The sequence below is a fragment of the Zea mays genome, chromosome 8 (genome assembly GCF_902167145.1).
Source record: "Zea mays cultivar B73 chromosome 8, Zm-B73-REFERENCE-NAM-5.0, whole genome shotgun sequence".
In the NCBI taxonomy this organism is placed as follows: Eukaryota; Viridiplantae; Streptophyta; class Magnoliopsida; order Poales; family Poaceae; genus Zea; species Zea mays.
In genome coordinates this window covers 135,396,083-135,412,830 of record NC_050103.1, presented here as the reverse complement: position 1 = coordinate 135,412,830, position 16,748 = coordinate 135,396,083, and the positions used below count along the sequence as shown (strand labels likewise).

Genomic DNA, 16,748 nt, shown 5'->3' with positions numbered 1-16,748 from the left:
GACCTGGGCGCGGGACGAACACGAAGGCCGCAGGACTTCCACCTCTCTCACGCCCGTCTCCGGCCACCTCGCCTCTCCCCCCTTCGCGCTCGCCCACGCGCTCGACCCATCTGGGCTGGGGCACGCAGCACACTCACTCGTCGGCTTAGGGACCCCCCGGTCTCGAAACGCCGACAGAACCTTTTTAGTATTGTTTGTTGAGTGAAATTTAAATATAGAGAAAAAATAAATTAGTTGTTGGAGATAGTCGCATTAGGGGGTGTTTGGTTGCTGCTGTTAAAGTTTAGCCCGGGTCACATCAAGCGTTTGACTTTTAAATAGGAGTATGAAATATAGACCCAACCAACTGGACTAGATTCGTCTCGTCTTTTAATCTTCGGCTGACAAATTAGTTTTATAATCCGACTATATTTAATACCCGGAACGGAGGTTCAAACATTCGATATGACATGGGCTAAATTTTAGTTTAGTGGTAACCAAACACCCCAGGCAACACAATACTAGCCACGACTCTTTAGCTTTGAGGTCGGACTCACGCCAGGTGGCTGAACTGAAGCATCACATTACCGCCGGCCGGTCTATCCATCTACTGGGACTAACGTCAGATGCACTGACCGTCGGTTCTGGTTATGACTGTGAAACGACCCAGGCCATGAAGCAAATCAATCGTGCGGCTATACTACTATAAAGTGACTAAGGTTTATTTTGAGAGAGCTTAGCTTTGGTAATTATAGCTTCGGTTTTCTAACTTCATCATAAAATATCTTTAACATATCAGTAAGTCGAGTTTTAAGATTATTTGGTTTGCACGTAGACTCCAGCATTATAATACAATTAATTTATATGAGTTTCCTTAATTATCCTTGATGATTAGAGAATGGAGAAAGAGACATGAATCAATAGGTCATGTAACCAATAACAATGGTGGATAATTTTTGTGCAACTCTATGAGGAGGTATAAAAACAGTGGTTTTGAAGCACCATTTGAGGCTAGAGCTCGTGGAACTGGAACTGTTTGGATAGAAGAAGCTGAAACAAACTTGAAACTTCTAAAGTGAAGCTCTCCCAAACAAAACCTAAATGTTAATGTGAACTAGATATATAAGACAATAGAAAGAAGCGACCTATAATTTTATAGGCGGCATAGATACAAGAACTAAAAAATATGAGAGAGATAAGTGAGGTATTATATTAATAATGAAGAGTTAACTACTATACAAACGAGCTAAATGGTGAGTCGTAAAGACCCTTAGGCTGTGTCCAGCAAATCATGTTCATGTATATAGCAGTGTAAAACACTATTTTTGCACAACACAATTTGTAGAGTGGAGTTTAAAACGAAAGATGAGTTATGAAAGCTGTTGATAATAGCCTTATAATAAGCGGTTGGCTGTATTATTAAATTTGTCCAAATCAAGGGCGGAGCTAGAGGGTTTTGTTGAGGTCAGTTGATCACTATAAAATTTAGAAACAAATACTATATAAATATATTGTTAGCTAGTGTATTAGATGATGACTAGAAGTTCTATATAGGCCGGAAGATGGCCTCGAGCGAGTCGTGACTGTGTATCCCGCCCTGGGTTGGCCTCGGGCGAGCGGTGACTGCGTCTCCCGCCCAGGATTGGCCTCGGACGAGTCGTGACTGCTTCTCCCGCCCGGGGTTGGCCTCGGGCGAGTCATGACTATGTCTCCCCTCAGGGTTGGCCTTAGACGTGTGACTGTGTCTCCCGCCCGGGGTTGGCCTCGGACGAGTCGTGACCGCGTCTCCCGCCCTTGGGCGAGTCATGACTACGTCTCCCGCCCGGGGTTGGCCTCAGACAAGTCGTGACCGCGTCTCCCGCCCTCGAGCGAGTCATGACTGCGTCTCCCGCCCGGGGTTGGCCTCGGACGAGTCGTGAGCACGTCTCCCGCCCTCGGGCGAGTCAGGATTGCGTCTCTCGCTCGAGGTGCATCTCCCGCCCGAGGTTGGCCTCGGGCGAGTGGTGACCACATCTCCCACCCTCAAGCGAGTTGTGATTGCGTGTCCCACCCGAGGTTGCCCTCGAACGAGTGGTGACTACGTCTCCCGCCCGAGGTTAGCCTCGGGTGAGTCGTGATTGCCTCTCCTGCCCTAGGTTGGCCTCAGGCGTGTCGTGACCGTGTATTCCGCCCTCGGGCAAGTCATGGCTGCGTCTCCCGCCTGGGGTTGGCCTTGGGTGACTGGTGACTGTGTCTCCTGCCCAGGGTTGGCCTCGGGGCGAGTTGTGGATGCGTCTGCCGCCCAAGGTTGGCCTCGGGTGAGTGGTGAATGCTTCTCCTATCCGAGGTGCGTCTCCCGCCCTCGAGTGAGTTGTGACCGTATCACGCTCGAGGTTGGCCTCTGGCGAGTCGTGACTGCGTCTCCCGCCCGGGGTTGGCCTCGGACAAGTCGTGACTGCGTCTCCTGCCCAAGGTTGGCCTCGGGTGAGTCGTGACTGTGTCTCCCGCCCGGGGTTGGCCTCAGGTGAGTCGTGACTGCGTGAATTTAGAGTCACCAGCATCTGCTCCTCCATTGTCGCTGACATCCTTCACCTCAACCCCCCGCCGCAAGGCTGGTGGTTGGATGGGGGCAGATTTGGATGCTGACCACATTGGAGAGGACGAGCAAGTTTAAACAAGGTCTCCCGACAGCTTCTAGGGACTCGATGTCCGCTAGCTCAAGGAGCAGGGACACGACACTAGAGCTAACTGGTAAGACGATGTGTCGATTGAGAGGGGAGAAACCCTAACCTTCTCGACGGGGAGAGTGAAGAGCGTGACAAGGACGACGAGGCAAACGAGCGAGGGCCACGAAGTGTCATGGACACAAGTAGCCTCCTACGTCAGATCTGAGCTTGTCGTAGTCCTCCCCTTCCTGCCTTTCGTGCCATTCGCCAGAGGGTTTCCACATGACGCGCTGCTCCCAGATCCAATGGAGGCGACAGAGGAGAGGGGCGAGGGAGAGGTAGATAGTCGAGGCATCAGCCTTGGAGGCGGCGATGGTCCTACTCCTAGATCCGTTGGAGGTGGCAGAGGGGAGAGGAGCACGGGCGGCGACAGACATGGGCGCATCACGAGCAGGATGTTTTCATGGGGGCGCTCCGAGCGGTGCGGAGGTGAAGGCGAGCAAGGCGGGTGGGCGGGCATCGGCGGTAGGGTTGTGGACGCTTAATAGGGAGGGCAGCATGCCGGGTGTCGCCACGAGGAGCGGGAGGCACGGTGGCCTTTGGCGTCCATCGGAGGATGCCACGAGGGAAAGGGTATGAGAGGGGGCAGAGGAGCGCGGTGGTGGTGGGGGAAGTGAGTGAGAGAGAGAGAGAGTAGTAGTAGGAGACACATCAACTCCAGTCACAAGATCCACGGCCTTGCGTGGGCGAGAGTGTGGACGTCGCCGAGTGGGGGGGGCAGGCGGGGGTGGGGGCAGAGTGTGGACGCTGACGTTAGGTTCTTAATAGAGTAATATAGATTAGTGGAACTGACAACCTATTCGGCTGCTCGGCTGGCAGCTGTGGCTGCAGTTGTTCATACTGCTCTAGCTACAATTCATAGAGATAAAATACTGTAGAAACTGCAGCCACAGTTGAATTAAACCCGCACCAACCCGTAGCGAACGATCCAGACTCAATAACTTTAGGGCTAGTTTGAGAATCTTTTTTTCTAAGAGATTTTTATTTTTTCAAGGAAAATTAGTTTATTTTTCTTTAGAAAAACAATAATTTCTTGAGAAAATAGTGTTCCCAAACTAGTCCTTAATGTCGGGTTTCGGCCCTGTTGCAAATGGCTAATGGCTTTTAAGCCAAAGCGCTTGTCCAGTCCAAGCTGCTGGCCTGGCTTATGCTGCCTTGCATCTGCTCTCCCGTACAGCCGCAGCGTGCTCCTCGACCTCGCTAAAAACCAACCGCCCTGTCTCCCTCCCTCACTCACCACGCACGCACAAAGCAGAGCAGGCAACGGCACAGCCCAGCACAGGTAGAGAGAGAAAGAGAAGCGCGGAGTCAAGAAGCGGAGCAACAACAGCAGGCCGAGGAAGAGAAGAGAAGGCCAGGAGGCAGCAGCCAGGAGGAAGAGCAAGAGCAAGATGCTGCGCGGGGGCTCGAGCGTGCTGGGGATCATCAACTTCATCACCTTCCTGATCTCGATCCCGATCCTGGGCGGCGGCATCTGGCTGGCGTCGCGGGCCAACTCCACCGACTGCATCCGCTTCCTGCAGTGGCCCATCATCATTGTGGGGCTCGTCCTCATGGTCATCTCCCTCATGGGCTTCGCCGGCGCCTGCTACCGCCAGACCTGGCTGCTCCGCCTCTACCTCTTCGCCATGTTCTTCGTCGTCCTCGCGCTTCTCTTCTTCATCGTCTTCGCCTTCGCCGTCACCGACCGCGGCGACGGCCAGGTCGTCATGAACCGCCGCTTCCCCGAGTACCAGCTCTCCGACTACGGAGGCTGGCTCCGCGACCGCGTCGCCGACCCACAGTACTGGGCCACCATCAGCGCCTGCCTCCGCGACGGCCACGCCTGCGCCGGCATGAGGCGCCTCGCGCGGGACCCCAACACTGGCATGCTCGTGCCGGAGACGTCCACCATGTTCTACGGCCGCAACCTCTCCCCGATCCAGGTCCTCTTTTCAATCCCCAACACCGGCATGCGCGATTCATTTGGTTTCCATGCGCGGTTCAAAAAATTCCTCTGCTAAGGGAAGATTGGATTTTTCTTCCAGTTTTTATTATATTCTACCGGTGCACAAAAGTCGGGGATTTTGTGATGATTCAGCGTTTGATTTCCACCATTCAGTTTTGGCTTTGCTGCTGCGTTAGCTACGGAGCAGTAGGTATAATAGTTTAGAGGGGAAACAAAACAAAAAAAGCTGCATTTTTGTGTAGGCAACTTTCCTCAGAAATGAGAGGCCATCAATCAAGAGGATAAACAACCATCTAAAATCCAGGTTCTTCCTAACCTTCGATTGCTTGTTGCAAAGGTGTCGTAGGATATTCCAGTTACTTCTACCCGGCGCTAGCGTGGATCTCGAGATGAACTTTGCTTGCCCCTTCAATTAGCAGCCAGCCCCCTTTCGCTTAGCAAGTAGCAACTCATGGCCCGCCTCTACTAGTATTTATTATTCCTTCATTCTGGAGCAGCTTCCACCTTCCAGAAACTGTTAATTCATCAGGCCTTTTGCTTGTTCCTGATTTGGGGAAAAGCAGCTAGAAGGGCCACTGACTTTGGCAGCCCCGTTCGGTTCCAGCATATACCTTTCTTCAAAAGCAATCTTTTTTTCCCTGCGTTACTTTGGTTCCCTGAATTGCTTTGCTTTACATCACCGGAAGAAATTCCGTGCATAATTCTGTAGCAGGTGCCTCTAAGTACAGACGCTTTTGACTCAAATCATGGATGGGGAAACAGATCTGCACTGCCTCCATTCCATGACGGTGAAACATGTCACTGATATTTTTCGCTAAGAACTAGTTTGGCAACTCCATTTCCTAAGGGAAAATCAACTTTCTCTTGCGAAAATGGAAATCTCTTAGAAAAATGAGTTAGCCCTAAAGGATGAAGGATCTTTGAATTATATCTCCAAAAGAAAGTGACCCTTTTTTCCATTGAAGAAAATATGTACTACATACTACCACTCAACTGTACGCAGTACACCTAAGACGCTTACCAGTAAGCATCCCATGACTCATTGGTCAATTGAGTCGTGGTCCAGCCAGTTATTTACCCCCTCCAGTCACCACTCACCACTGCAGAGTGCAAGGGACGAGCAGCTATAGTAGTTGACACTATTGCAATGGTAAGTAGAATCTGGTGCCTGTGGGAGGCTAAGGATAATGTCATTGTCCTAGATTTTTTTCTCTCTCTGCTTTACGGATACCAGACGACACGGAGGTCCACAATAATTTTATGATTGAGGAATCAGGGCCTCTCTCAGCATCCTTCCAAATACACCAGTGTGACCAGGACAGCTAAAAGCCACTTGCTAGGTGTTACATCTCAGAGTTGGAATTCGGACCATGGAACCTTGCCTTGCTTGTCATTATATTCTCTATGCTGCCTTTTCTAGCTGTGAGTGTGTTTCTTTTCCTCGTTACAGTCTCTCAAATTACATGCAAATGAATATACATTTTTCCTTTTGTTATCTTCTGTAGAGATGATACTCTACATTATATGTTGTGTTTATACTAGGGCACAGAATATCTTCTGTAGGGATGATACTCTACATTAGAGATAAAAACGGTCGGAAACGATATTTATTCGGTAATCAGTTTTTTAGTCGTTTTTCTTTGATTGCGAATAAATAGGATATATAATCTACAATACAAATTTGTATTCTTGTTTTTAACATCTAGCTTGTAAAGATTCATAAAAGGTAAACCTCAAATTCATCCTATAATTTCTCAAATAATAGATATAAACTTCGGTATGGATTCGGAAATAAATTCGGTAATTTTTTCAACGTTTCGTGTTGTAGGGAGCAAATAATACATAAAACAATTTGTGTAATATTTTATTCATATGTGTACTAATGTGCTTGATAACATAAGAAAAGATCAACATTAAATTTTATGCATATCTATTTTAAAATATTAAATTTGTTCTAACAGTTCGGATTACCGTTTTCATCCCTACTCTACATTACACGTTGTGTTGAATGGCTTATTGTATATGATGGTTGGTCAATGGATGGAGTAAAAAATGTAAGGGCTTGTGAGAATCGTTCATTTGATATCTGTTGCAGGGTACATGCACCCATCAAATGCTCGTTAAATGTTTTGTTCTGTAATGATGTTAGTTTGTTTTTCCTTGTGCGTGCACACATGGACTATGCATTAGGTTCTTCAGATTGTAGTTATACAGGCTTGGATAGTTTCCTAGTGGATATGGGACCCATCTTAAAAAGTTGCATCTATGTTGATTGGGAGGCCAAGACATTGTTAGTCTAGGTGATGATAATAATGGATAACTGATGGCCGTACTATCCAGCCTGATGCTATCAATCTCATAAGGATCTATTGCCATTTTAGTGCTACAGTTTTTGCTCATCTCAGTTATTGTTTGATGAGGTTTCTTTGAAGATAAACTGTTTCCTGACTGTTTTGTCAAAATTTTCGGAAGTTAATTAACTGCAAGAGATTTTTTAGTTCAGAGGCCAAGTATTCCATGCTACATTTTTGGTTTTGCTAGTGGAATGAGTTTTGGGTTTACCGGAGTGACTTTTTTTTGTTTTGCTTCTCAGAGTAACAGATTGTGTGGTCTCTCAGGATATGGTTTGTGTTCATTTCAATTATTGTTCAATGTAAATTTTGCTTGAAGATGCATCATTTTTATGTATGAATTGAAACGTTCAATTGCCTGCAAGAACTTGAGTTCAGACGTATCTCTTGTTGAGCTGTCCTCAGACTCTTTTTTTTTAGATAACGTGTCCTCAAACTCTTAAGCAAGCATAAATGTTTTTTACTACTGATTTGAACAACCATCTTGTCATGACCATTGCGCCAAAGCCCAGGCAGGCGCCTAAGGTCGCTGGGCTCTGGGTCCGCCCCTGGCTATATTGGTTTAGTTGGTAGAATTAATTTCTACGTTTACAGAATTGCATCGAGTTCTTTCTCTTGGAAAAACTGATTAGCCATGTGATTTCTCAGGATACTAACTCATATCATTTTTGTGACCAACTACTGCAGTCTGGATGCTGCAAGCCACCGACGTCATGTGCGTTCAGCTACATGAATGAGACGTACTGGACACAAAACCCCAGCGTCCCGACGGTGACCAACGACCCAGACTGCAAAAGGTGGAGCAACGACCAGCAGACGCTGTGCTTCCAGTGCGACTCGTGCAAGGCTGGCGTCCTCGCGGGCATCAAGAAGAGCTGGCGCAAGGTGGCCGTCCTGAACATCGTGGTGCTGATTATCCTTGTGATCGTCTACGTCGCGGGCTGCGCCGCGTTCCGCAACGCGAAGAGGATCGAGAACGGCGAGGCGGTCGGCATGGCGCGGATGACCAAGTCCCATCCGAGCAGGTTCCAGTTCTAGGCCGCTGCTCCGCTGCCACTGCGGGTTCGAAAGCTCTTGCCTTGTACAAATGGCCTGTGGGGTGTGGTCCTAAGGCTTGGGCTTCGCTATGTCTTGCTGAATTGCGGATTCTACTGCATTTGGTGGTGGAAATGGAAAGTCCAGTGTAGTTTGGGGTTGTGTTTGTTTGAGTGTTTAGGGTAGGCCTATTATGTGGGGTTGGCTGGGGTACAATATGAGATCTGCAAGAAACAAGAGAAGTTGAATCATCTAGGAGTTGTTTTGTAAGGGGAGATCTTTAAATTCTAGGGGGATAGTTGTATGATGGTGCCAGCCATGATGCAGTGTTTTCTGAATTTCTCAGATTGTATGGCAATACTAGAGGTATGATGATATGGCTGTACTGCAGCTTCCAGGACTGTAGGGGTGCTTCAGCTCTGTGAAGTGTGAACTGTGTGGTATGGGGAGAATTCTGATGCCTGTTGCAATTTGTCAATGGCCAAGTCCTAGGTGATTGTTGTGGGCCCTCATTGCAGCCTACAAAACCCTTTTCTAAATGGATTTTATTTTAAATTCTTTTTAAAAAGAAATTTTAGAAGTGTGGTTTTTTATTTTAAATATAATATTTTTAGTCGTGCCTGCTTACAAGCATTGCGGTCAGCATCCTGCTGATATGGCTTTCAAAGCATAAATAAAAAAAAAATCAGAGCCAGGTTCGGATCGTGGCCATTCCGCAGAGCTCTAATGCATGCAGATTTCACTCTTCATCGGACAACAGAAGGAAAAAAAATCAGCACACAGAAAATGGCGGACAACAGAAGAAAAAAAATCAGCACACAGAAAAAAGCATAGAGGATTTTTACACCAAACTCAGCGGCATCGCTGGCCCGATCCGTCTAGCAGTTTGAGTTTGTATCGCTCACGGGCCCGTGGACGAACCGAACACTTTGTGGCCTTGGGGTTCTCAACGCTTGTTGAACTGAACATCTGTGGCTAATGAATTGTTCTGCATTGACGAAAACGTACCATGTCCATGCATCGCAGATCTTTTACAAGCTAAGGTGCATTGCCAAGTTTCACGTCGCCAGAGAGTTCTTACAGTGTTGAGAGGAGCAGTGTTGTCTTAAACAGCAACAAATTTGTACTAAAATTAAGAGCACAAGTTTGTCGCTCCCAACATTCAGAATTTTATATATATATATATATATATATATATATATATATATATATATATATATATATATATATATATATATCTACTAACTATTAAGAGTACAATGTAGACTGCTCCCGCCCTCAACAGCTCACGCCGCGAATCCCGCGCACGCGCCAGCCCCCCCCCCTCCGCCGCGAATCCCGCGCACGCCTGCGGCGACTCCCCTCCCGTTCGCGGCTCCTCTTCCTCCGCCTCATCCTCGACGTCGTCGTAGCAGCACCCGGCGCCCCGCTCCGTTCGTCGGCGAACCCTCTTCCCCTCCTCCCCCGCCCCACCGCAGTCCCGGCCAAGAGATCCGGCCGACCCCGGTGAGCTCTCTCGCCGCACGCACATTTTTCGTTTGTTTTTTTGGGCGAGGTGTGAGTGTGTGACGCCGAGTGTAACCGCTTTCCTTGTGTGGCCCGTGCCTCGCAGGTCGCTCGGACTCGAAGGCCGGCGAGCCGCTCGTGCTGGGCGCCGGGATGCTGCTCGTCCATCTCCCGCGCGGCGGACCGGTGGGAGCGCGTGGCGCGGTGATGCCCGGGAGGACGGTGGCCGACGTCGCAGCGCAGTACGACGACCTGGAGGTCGATGTCGGCTCCATCGAGGCCGACTTCGTGCCCTTCCCCCGCTATGGCGGCTACGGCGGTGGCGCGTTGCAGTCGGCCGCCGGGTTCACGTTCGAGTGGGACGGCGACGCCGGCGGGACGGGCTTTAAGCGCTTCTGCCACGTGGTTGGCGGCGGAAAGCGCGAGCGCGGGCCGGACCACGAGCGCAAGAAGGGCATCCCCTGGACGGAGGAGGAGCACAAGTGTAACACCCGGGTTTTAGGGGTCCAAAGCCCGGGCGTAAACATAATCACCAGGTGTGCTGGGACCAAGTCTCACACATATGATGAATCATGACACAGGATCGAATGTCACATCTTTACTATATAATCGGAGTTTTGTACAAAATAAATAAATAATTAAATTATATGGAGACAACGGTCCAGCAACCCAAAGTTGACTGGGAGACGACGACCTAGACCTCTCACAAACACATCACAGCATCCTCCACGCGCAGCACCTCATCCTGTGGTACCTGTTCTTGACCTATGGGGGGGGGTGTGAGACAGCAAGAGTGAGCTCACATACGTTCATCGCTCAACAAGTTGTGGGGAATAATGTGCATGAACTCGCCAAAGGTGGGAGCTCACGTGAAGTGTAAGGCTTACCAAAGAGGATGGTTGGAGCTGAGCATTGCTTTTAAAGTTGGTCAAAATTTTATTAGCAATTACTAAGTATAAGTAAATACCAACCCAATTAAATAGTAGAACAAAAGTAACAACCTCACCTGCGATGCAATGCATATGACAAATTGAGTTTAAGTTCCATAATTTAATCATGTGAGGGTCCGAGCTGCTCATGACCGTGAGCACGGCTAGTATACCAGTTTTACACTCTGCAGAGGTGGCACATCTTTACCCACAAGTCATGTTACCCATCTGCCAAGGGATCGCGACTTCCCATACACCTCTACCGAGGAGGCGAGGCAGGGTAACACTACGAGGCCTTTACAAAGTTCCACTAGCTTCAGAAAACCCGCTACAGTTTATAGGAAGCTCCAATGCAGGAATTCCCTTGCAGGACCACCATCGCAGCAAAAATCCTCCCGAGGGCCTCCCTACACTGACCACTCCCCTACTGCCCTTGCCCCTTTCGGGTAAGGTAGTCCTCCACTAGCTTTCCTAATTAATCAGCCAAGGGCGTCCCATTATACCCTTGTGGTAGCACTGTTTTCCCGGGTGGTCGCTCCATGTTCCAATTAACATAATGATCTTATCATGAACGATAAATAACAACGGATAACAAAAGTATAATCATGAGTAATGTATCTTCATACCCAAAACCACATAAAGCACTAGCAAGTACTACCCAAAAAGTTCAGTGGTAACAAGGTATAAAGATAATCAAACTAGGGTAACCTATTGGGTCCCATCAAAATTAACCTATGCAGATCATTATGATTAATCAGAACATGAGTGGGTAAAAAGAAGTGATCAAGGGCACAACTTGCCTGGCACTTGAGATTCCAGGTACCAACTTGCTTTTCAGATGACACGTGTCCTCGCGCTAGTCGTAGCAATACAAGCAAACATATTATAGATAAAATTAACATCACACCAAACATAAGAACAAACTGAATAATAATAATCTACGCGATGCTACGAGATCGTAGGTTCGAGAACCATGAAAATCGAAACTAAAACGAAGAATTTATGGATAAAACGATATTTTAGGCGCAATAAATCTAATAGATGAGATCTAACAGATGTTGCATTTAAACTAATCAGGTATTAAATTAAAATATTTGAGTTGGTATTAACCACTTTAACAGTTATTTATAAAATATGTAGGTTAGAACTATGAATTAGATTAACTACATTGCCTAGCTAATTAACATTAATTAAACAAACAATTAATTAGTTAATTAAAAAACATGTGACATGATTAAAATAATGTTATTACTATGTACACAAAATTAATATAAACATAACATCATTTGAATGAAATAAATCAGTCATCTAACACAAAATATATCACATAATTATTAAACTGCATATGTGGCGTGTTTGATTGGTTGCGGACTCGATATATGGATGGTCACACACATTGCAGTCGTAGAGGATGGAGAGCTTGGATCAAATGTGGCTTATCTATTGCTTCCATCCTGGGCACTAAGCCACAACGCACAAAACATCCATGGAGAGGGAGGCATCGTAGAGAGTCTCATTGATCTAGGAAAGGACGGCCGGGCCTCTACAGGTGCAGGGACTGGGAACGACACGCTAGCAGGGGCATGCGCCGAGGCTCCCCCATGGAGGTCCATCGCCTGCGCAGAGCATACCAGTTTCTCTAGTGCTCTACCCAAAACTCCGGACAGTGCTGCATGAAGCGGGCAGCATGGCAAAACCAGAGGGAATGCTTACCGGTGTCTAGAGACGACATGGATTGCTGGCGGCGATGGATAGCGGCTTGGCGGTGGCGATTTAGCTACGATGAGCAATTCCGTCATCTCCGATCCCCCATGGTTTGATTGTGCTGCAGAACTCCTCCACGTACAAACGCGAACACAACATGCTGCACTTGGTGATCCCATTGACAGCATTGGTGCGAGACGATTACGACAGACCTCTCCTTATCTCTCTCGCTGCTCTCTTGGTGGTGCCCATGGCAGTACTGCCATCACGGCTTTGGTGCTTGGTTCGGCGTTGATGTCCAGGGGTGGAGAGGCAGGGGTCACGGCGACGAAGACTCCAACGAGGAACGGAGTTTATATGGCCAGGGGAGCGGCGCGCGTGCAGGTATTCATGGCCGGAACTTCGGGTTCAAGGGATCCGCAGCAACCGGATATATATGGGCAGGCGCTGCTGTTGTCGATTCCGAGCATGGCGGCTAAATTCAGGGAGATGCCGGAGGAATTTGTTGGGATTCCAGCCGATGCTCGCGAACACAGAGAAGGAGATGAAGTCCGACCAGGGGGGAAAACGGCAGATCCAATCGCCTGGGCCTGCGATGCGGAGTCTGTTCGGGGTGCGCGCGAGCTAGATTGAAGAAGGGGAATCCGACCAGCAGAAATCCCCGGTAATCGCGGGTGAGCACGCGGCGGTCATCGCGGTGTTCTGTTGAGGAAGAAGCTGACAACTGGGTCCCGTCTGCAGAGTAACGAGCACGCGCGGGGAGACTGGCTAGTGGAGCCCACACGATCCGCGAACGCAGGAGAGGTGAGCTACGTCCGCGTTGTCGTTATTATTGGCCCCAATAACCATGGCTTACGTAGGTATTAGGCTTGTTTTCTGTTTTTTTTTCTATTACGTGTTTTCAAATGCAGAGTCAAACCGGGTTTTGAATTTTACATACACACGCAAACCTCCAGCATGAATGTAAGCTATATATTTGTTTATATATTATTAAATATTTTATTCACAAATAATATTTATAAAAGGAATAAGTCATTATTTATAATATCCCTTTAGGCTAATGTTTTTAGATATATAATTCCTACACACAAACCATATACCTTAATAAATACTATTTAGAGTGTATGGTCCAATTAAAAATGGCACCAATATTTAATATTATTTATTTATAAAAATCATTTTGGAAACCTATATAGTATGAGATAGTTTTACTTAAATCTTTTTGGAGAATTTTTTTTCCAAAATGACAAGAATAGGATTTTTGGGTGTTACAAATCCTACCCCCTTAACAGAAATCTCGTCCTCGAGATTTGTAAGAAAAGGGATACAATAAGTTTGTAATTCAACTTTTAGTCTATAATTGTTTCAAAAGTCCATAGTCTCATTTGTTTTATATACTCAATAGTGGGTGATCAGGAGGGCATAGGTATCCAGCTACTTATTAGGTAGGATATAAGAGATGTATAACGTTAAGGCAAGAGTAGCCAAGGTAAGAAAGCTTATGGTAAGAAAGAACTCCGTGTTGGGTGATAATGCATCTGAAGATTGAGTTTGATTTCTCTCCTCCCTTGACGAGGTTGATCTTTTCTTCTCCGGTCTTGGTCTCATTGAGTCAGGGTCAGTGTTTATCATCGGAGTTACCGGAGTATGGTTAGGATGGATATGGGTGAGATAGACTAGATAAGATCTACTTAATTTATTTTAGAATAGATCATGCTTGTTACACTTTTATGAGATAAGCAAATTGGTGGGGGTAAGTATGCTGATTAGGACAAGATGAGTCTCCAAGAGCAAGATAGAATCTTCTGAGATTGTTCAGATCTATTAGGATAGGATAGAATCTTTTCGAGATAAGATGGATCTATTAAGATAAGAAAGAATCTTTTAGGATAGGAGAGAATATGTAAAAAAGATAAGAGAGAATCTTTTATGATAAGATAGACCATTAAGGTAAGAAAGAATATTTTAACATGAGACAGATCTATTAAGATAAGAGAGAGTCTTTTAAGATATGAGGGACCTCTATGAAATAGCTACATTTTAATGGAGGATAATCTAAGTTGTTTAGTTATCTCGTAAATTTTATTTATTTATTTTTATGCCTATACGTATATGCCGATATAATTGTGGACATTACTCCACCACTAATCACACTCAATCAAAGATCCAAATCAGACAAATATCATAAGAACAAAACATTCAAATTCATAGGTATCTATAAAAATAGTTTTATTTTTGTTCCTAAGAGTAGGTCTCCTATTCCAAAAAGTCACTTTAACCACAGGATTTCAAAGTGTGAACTCCAAGTTTTTCTTTAGAAGTGAAAAGGTAAGAATAATCAGAGTAAAGCGGAAATAGATGAGAAAAGATTAAGAGAAGTTTAGAAAAGAATCAGAGTAGCAAAGGTAAGTAGATAATGGTTGTCCAGTTCTATCTAGGTTTCGTCCTACAGTCAACATTGCTCTGATACCACTTCTGTAACACCCGGGTTTTAGGGGTCCAAAGCCCGGGCGTAAACATAATCACCAGGTGTGCTGGGACCAAGTCTCACACATATGATGAATCATGGCACAGGATCGAATGTCACATCTTTACTATATAATCGGAGTTTTGTACAAAATAAATAAATAATTAAATTATATGGAGACAACGGTCCAGCAACCCAAAGTTGACTGGGAGACGACGACCTAGACCTCTCACAAACACATCACAGCATCCTCCACGCGCAGCACCTCATCCTGTGGTACCTGTTCTTGACCTGTGGGGGGGGGGGTGAGACAGCAAGAGTGAGCTCACATACGTTCATCGCTCAACAAGTTGTGGGGAATAATGTGCATGAACTCGCCAAAGGTGGGAGCTCACGTGAAGTGTAAGGCTTACCAAAGAGGATGGTTGGAGCTGAGCATTGCTTTTAAAGTTGGTCAAAATTTTATTAGCAATTACTAAGTATAAGTAAATACCAACCCAATTAAATAGTAGAACAAAAGTAACAACCTCACCTGCGATGCAATGCATATGACAAATTGAGTTTAAGTTCCATAATTTAATCATGTGAGGGTCCGAGCTGCTCATGACCGTGAGCACGGCTAGTATACCAGTTTTACACTCTGCAGAGGTGGCGCATCTTTACCCACAAGTCATGTTACCCATCTGCCAAGGATCGCGACTTCCCATACACCTCTACCGAGGAGGCGAGGCAGGGTAACACTACGAGGCCTTTACAAAGTTCCACTAGCTTCAGAAAACCCGCTACAGTTTATAGGAAGCTCCAATGCAGGAATTCCCTTGCAGGACCACCATCGCAGCAAAAATCCTCCCGAGGGCCTCCCTACACTGACCACTCCCCTACTGCCCTTGCCCCTTTCGGGTAAGGTAGTCCTCCACTAGCTTTCCTAATTAATCAGCCAAGGGCGTCCCATTATACCCTTGTGGTAGCACTGTTTTCCCGGGTGGTCGCTCCATGTTCCAATTAACATAATGATCTTATCATGAACGATAAATAACAACGAATAACAAAAGTATAATCATGAGTAATGTATCTTCATACCCAAAACCACATAAAGCACTAGCAAGTACTACCCAAAAAGTTCAGTGGTAACAAGGTATAAAGATAATCAAACTAGGGTAACCTATTGGGTCCCATCAAAATTAACCTATGCAGATCATTATGATTAATCAGAACATGAGTGGGTAAAAAGAAGTGATCAAGGGCACAACTTGCCTGGCACTTGAGATTCCAGGTACCAACTTGCTTTTCAGATGACACGTGTCCTCGCGCTAGTCGTAGCAATACAAGCAAACATATTATAGATAAAATTAACATCACACCAAACATAAGAACAAACTGAATAATAATAATCTACGCGATGCTACGAGATCGTAGGTTCGAGAACCATGAAAATCGAAACTAAAACGAAGAATTTATGGATAAAACGATATTTTAGGCGCAATAAATCTAATAGATGAGATCTAACAGATGTTGCATTTAAACTAATCAGGTATTAAATTAAAATATTTGAGTTGGTATTAACCACTTTAACAGTTATTTATAAAATATGTAGGTTAGAACTATGAATTAGATTAACTACATTGCCTAGCTAATTAACATTAATTAAACAAACAATTAATTAGTTAATTAAAAAACATGTGACATGATTAAAATAATGTTATTACTATGTACACAAAATTAATATAAACATAACACCATTTGAATGAAATAAATCAGTCATCTAACACAAAATATATCACATAATTATTAAACTGCATATGTGGCGTGTTTGATTGGTTGCGGACTCGATATATGGATGGTCACACACATTGCAGTCGTAGAGGATGGAGAGCTTGGATCAAATGTGGCTTATCTATTGCTTCCATCCTGGGCACTAAGCCACAACGCACAAAACATCCATGGAGAGGGAGGCATCGTAGAGAGTCTCATTGATCTAGGAAAGGACGGCCGGGCCTCTACAGGTGCAGGGACTGGGAACGACACGCTAGCAGGGGCATGCGCCGAGGCTCCCCCATGGAGGTCCATCGCCTGCGCAGAGCATACCAGTTTCTCTAGTGCTCTACCCAAAACTCCGGACAGTGC

The 16,748-nt window shown here is 46.0% G+C and overlaps 1 protein-coding gene across 1 annotated transcript; it reads left to right on the top strand.

Moving 5' to 3' along the window:
• The first annotated feature begins 3,921 nt into the window (after positions 1 to 3,921).
• LOC100282127 (senescence-associated protein) lies at positions 3,922 to 8,291 on the top strand. Its single transcript, NM_001368937.1, has 2 exons — positions 3,922 to 4,609; positions 7,671 to 8,291. Exons 1-2 carry the CDS (start codon positions 4,076 to 4,078, stop codon positions 8,019 to 8,021), a joined length of 885 nt encoding a protein of 294 aa, NP_001355866.1. The 5' UTR covers positions 3,922 to 4,075; the 3' UTR covers positions 8,022 to 8,291.
• The last annotated feature ends 8,457 nt before the right edge of the window (positions 8,292 to 16,748 follow it).

Excerpts from the sequence above, each read along its gene's own strand:
- LOC100282127 (NM_001368937.1), top strand. The coding sequence starts at position 4,076 with ATGCTGCGCGGGGGCTCGAGCGTGCTGGGGATCATCAACTTCATCACC. Across the intron at positions 4,610-7,670 it reads GCAACCTCTCCCCGATCCAG|TCTGGATGCTGCAAGCCACC; the intron begins GTCCTCTTTTCA and ends CAACTACTGCAG.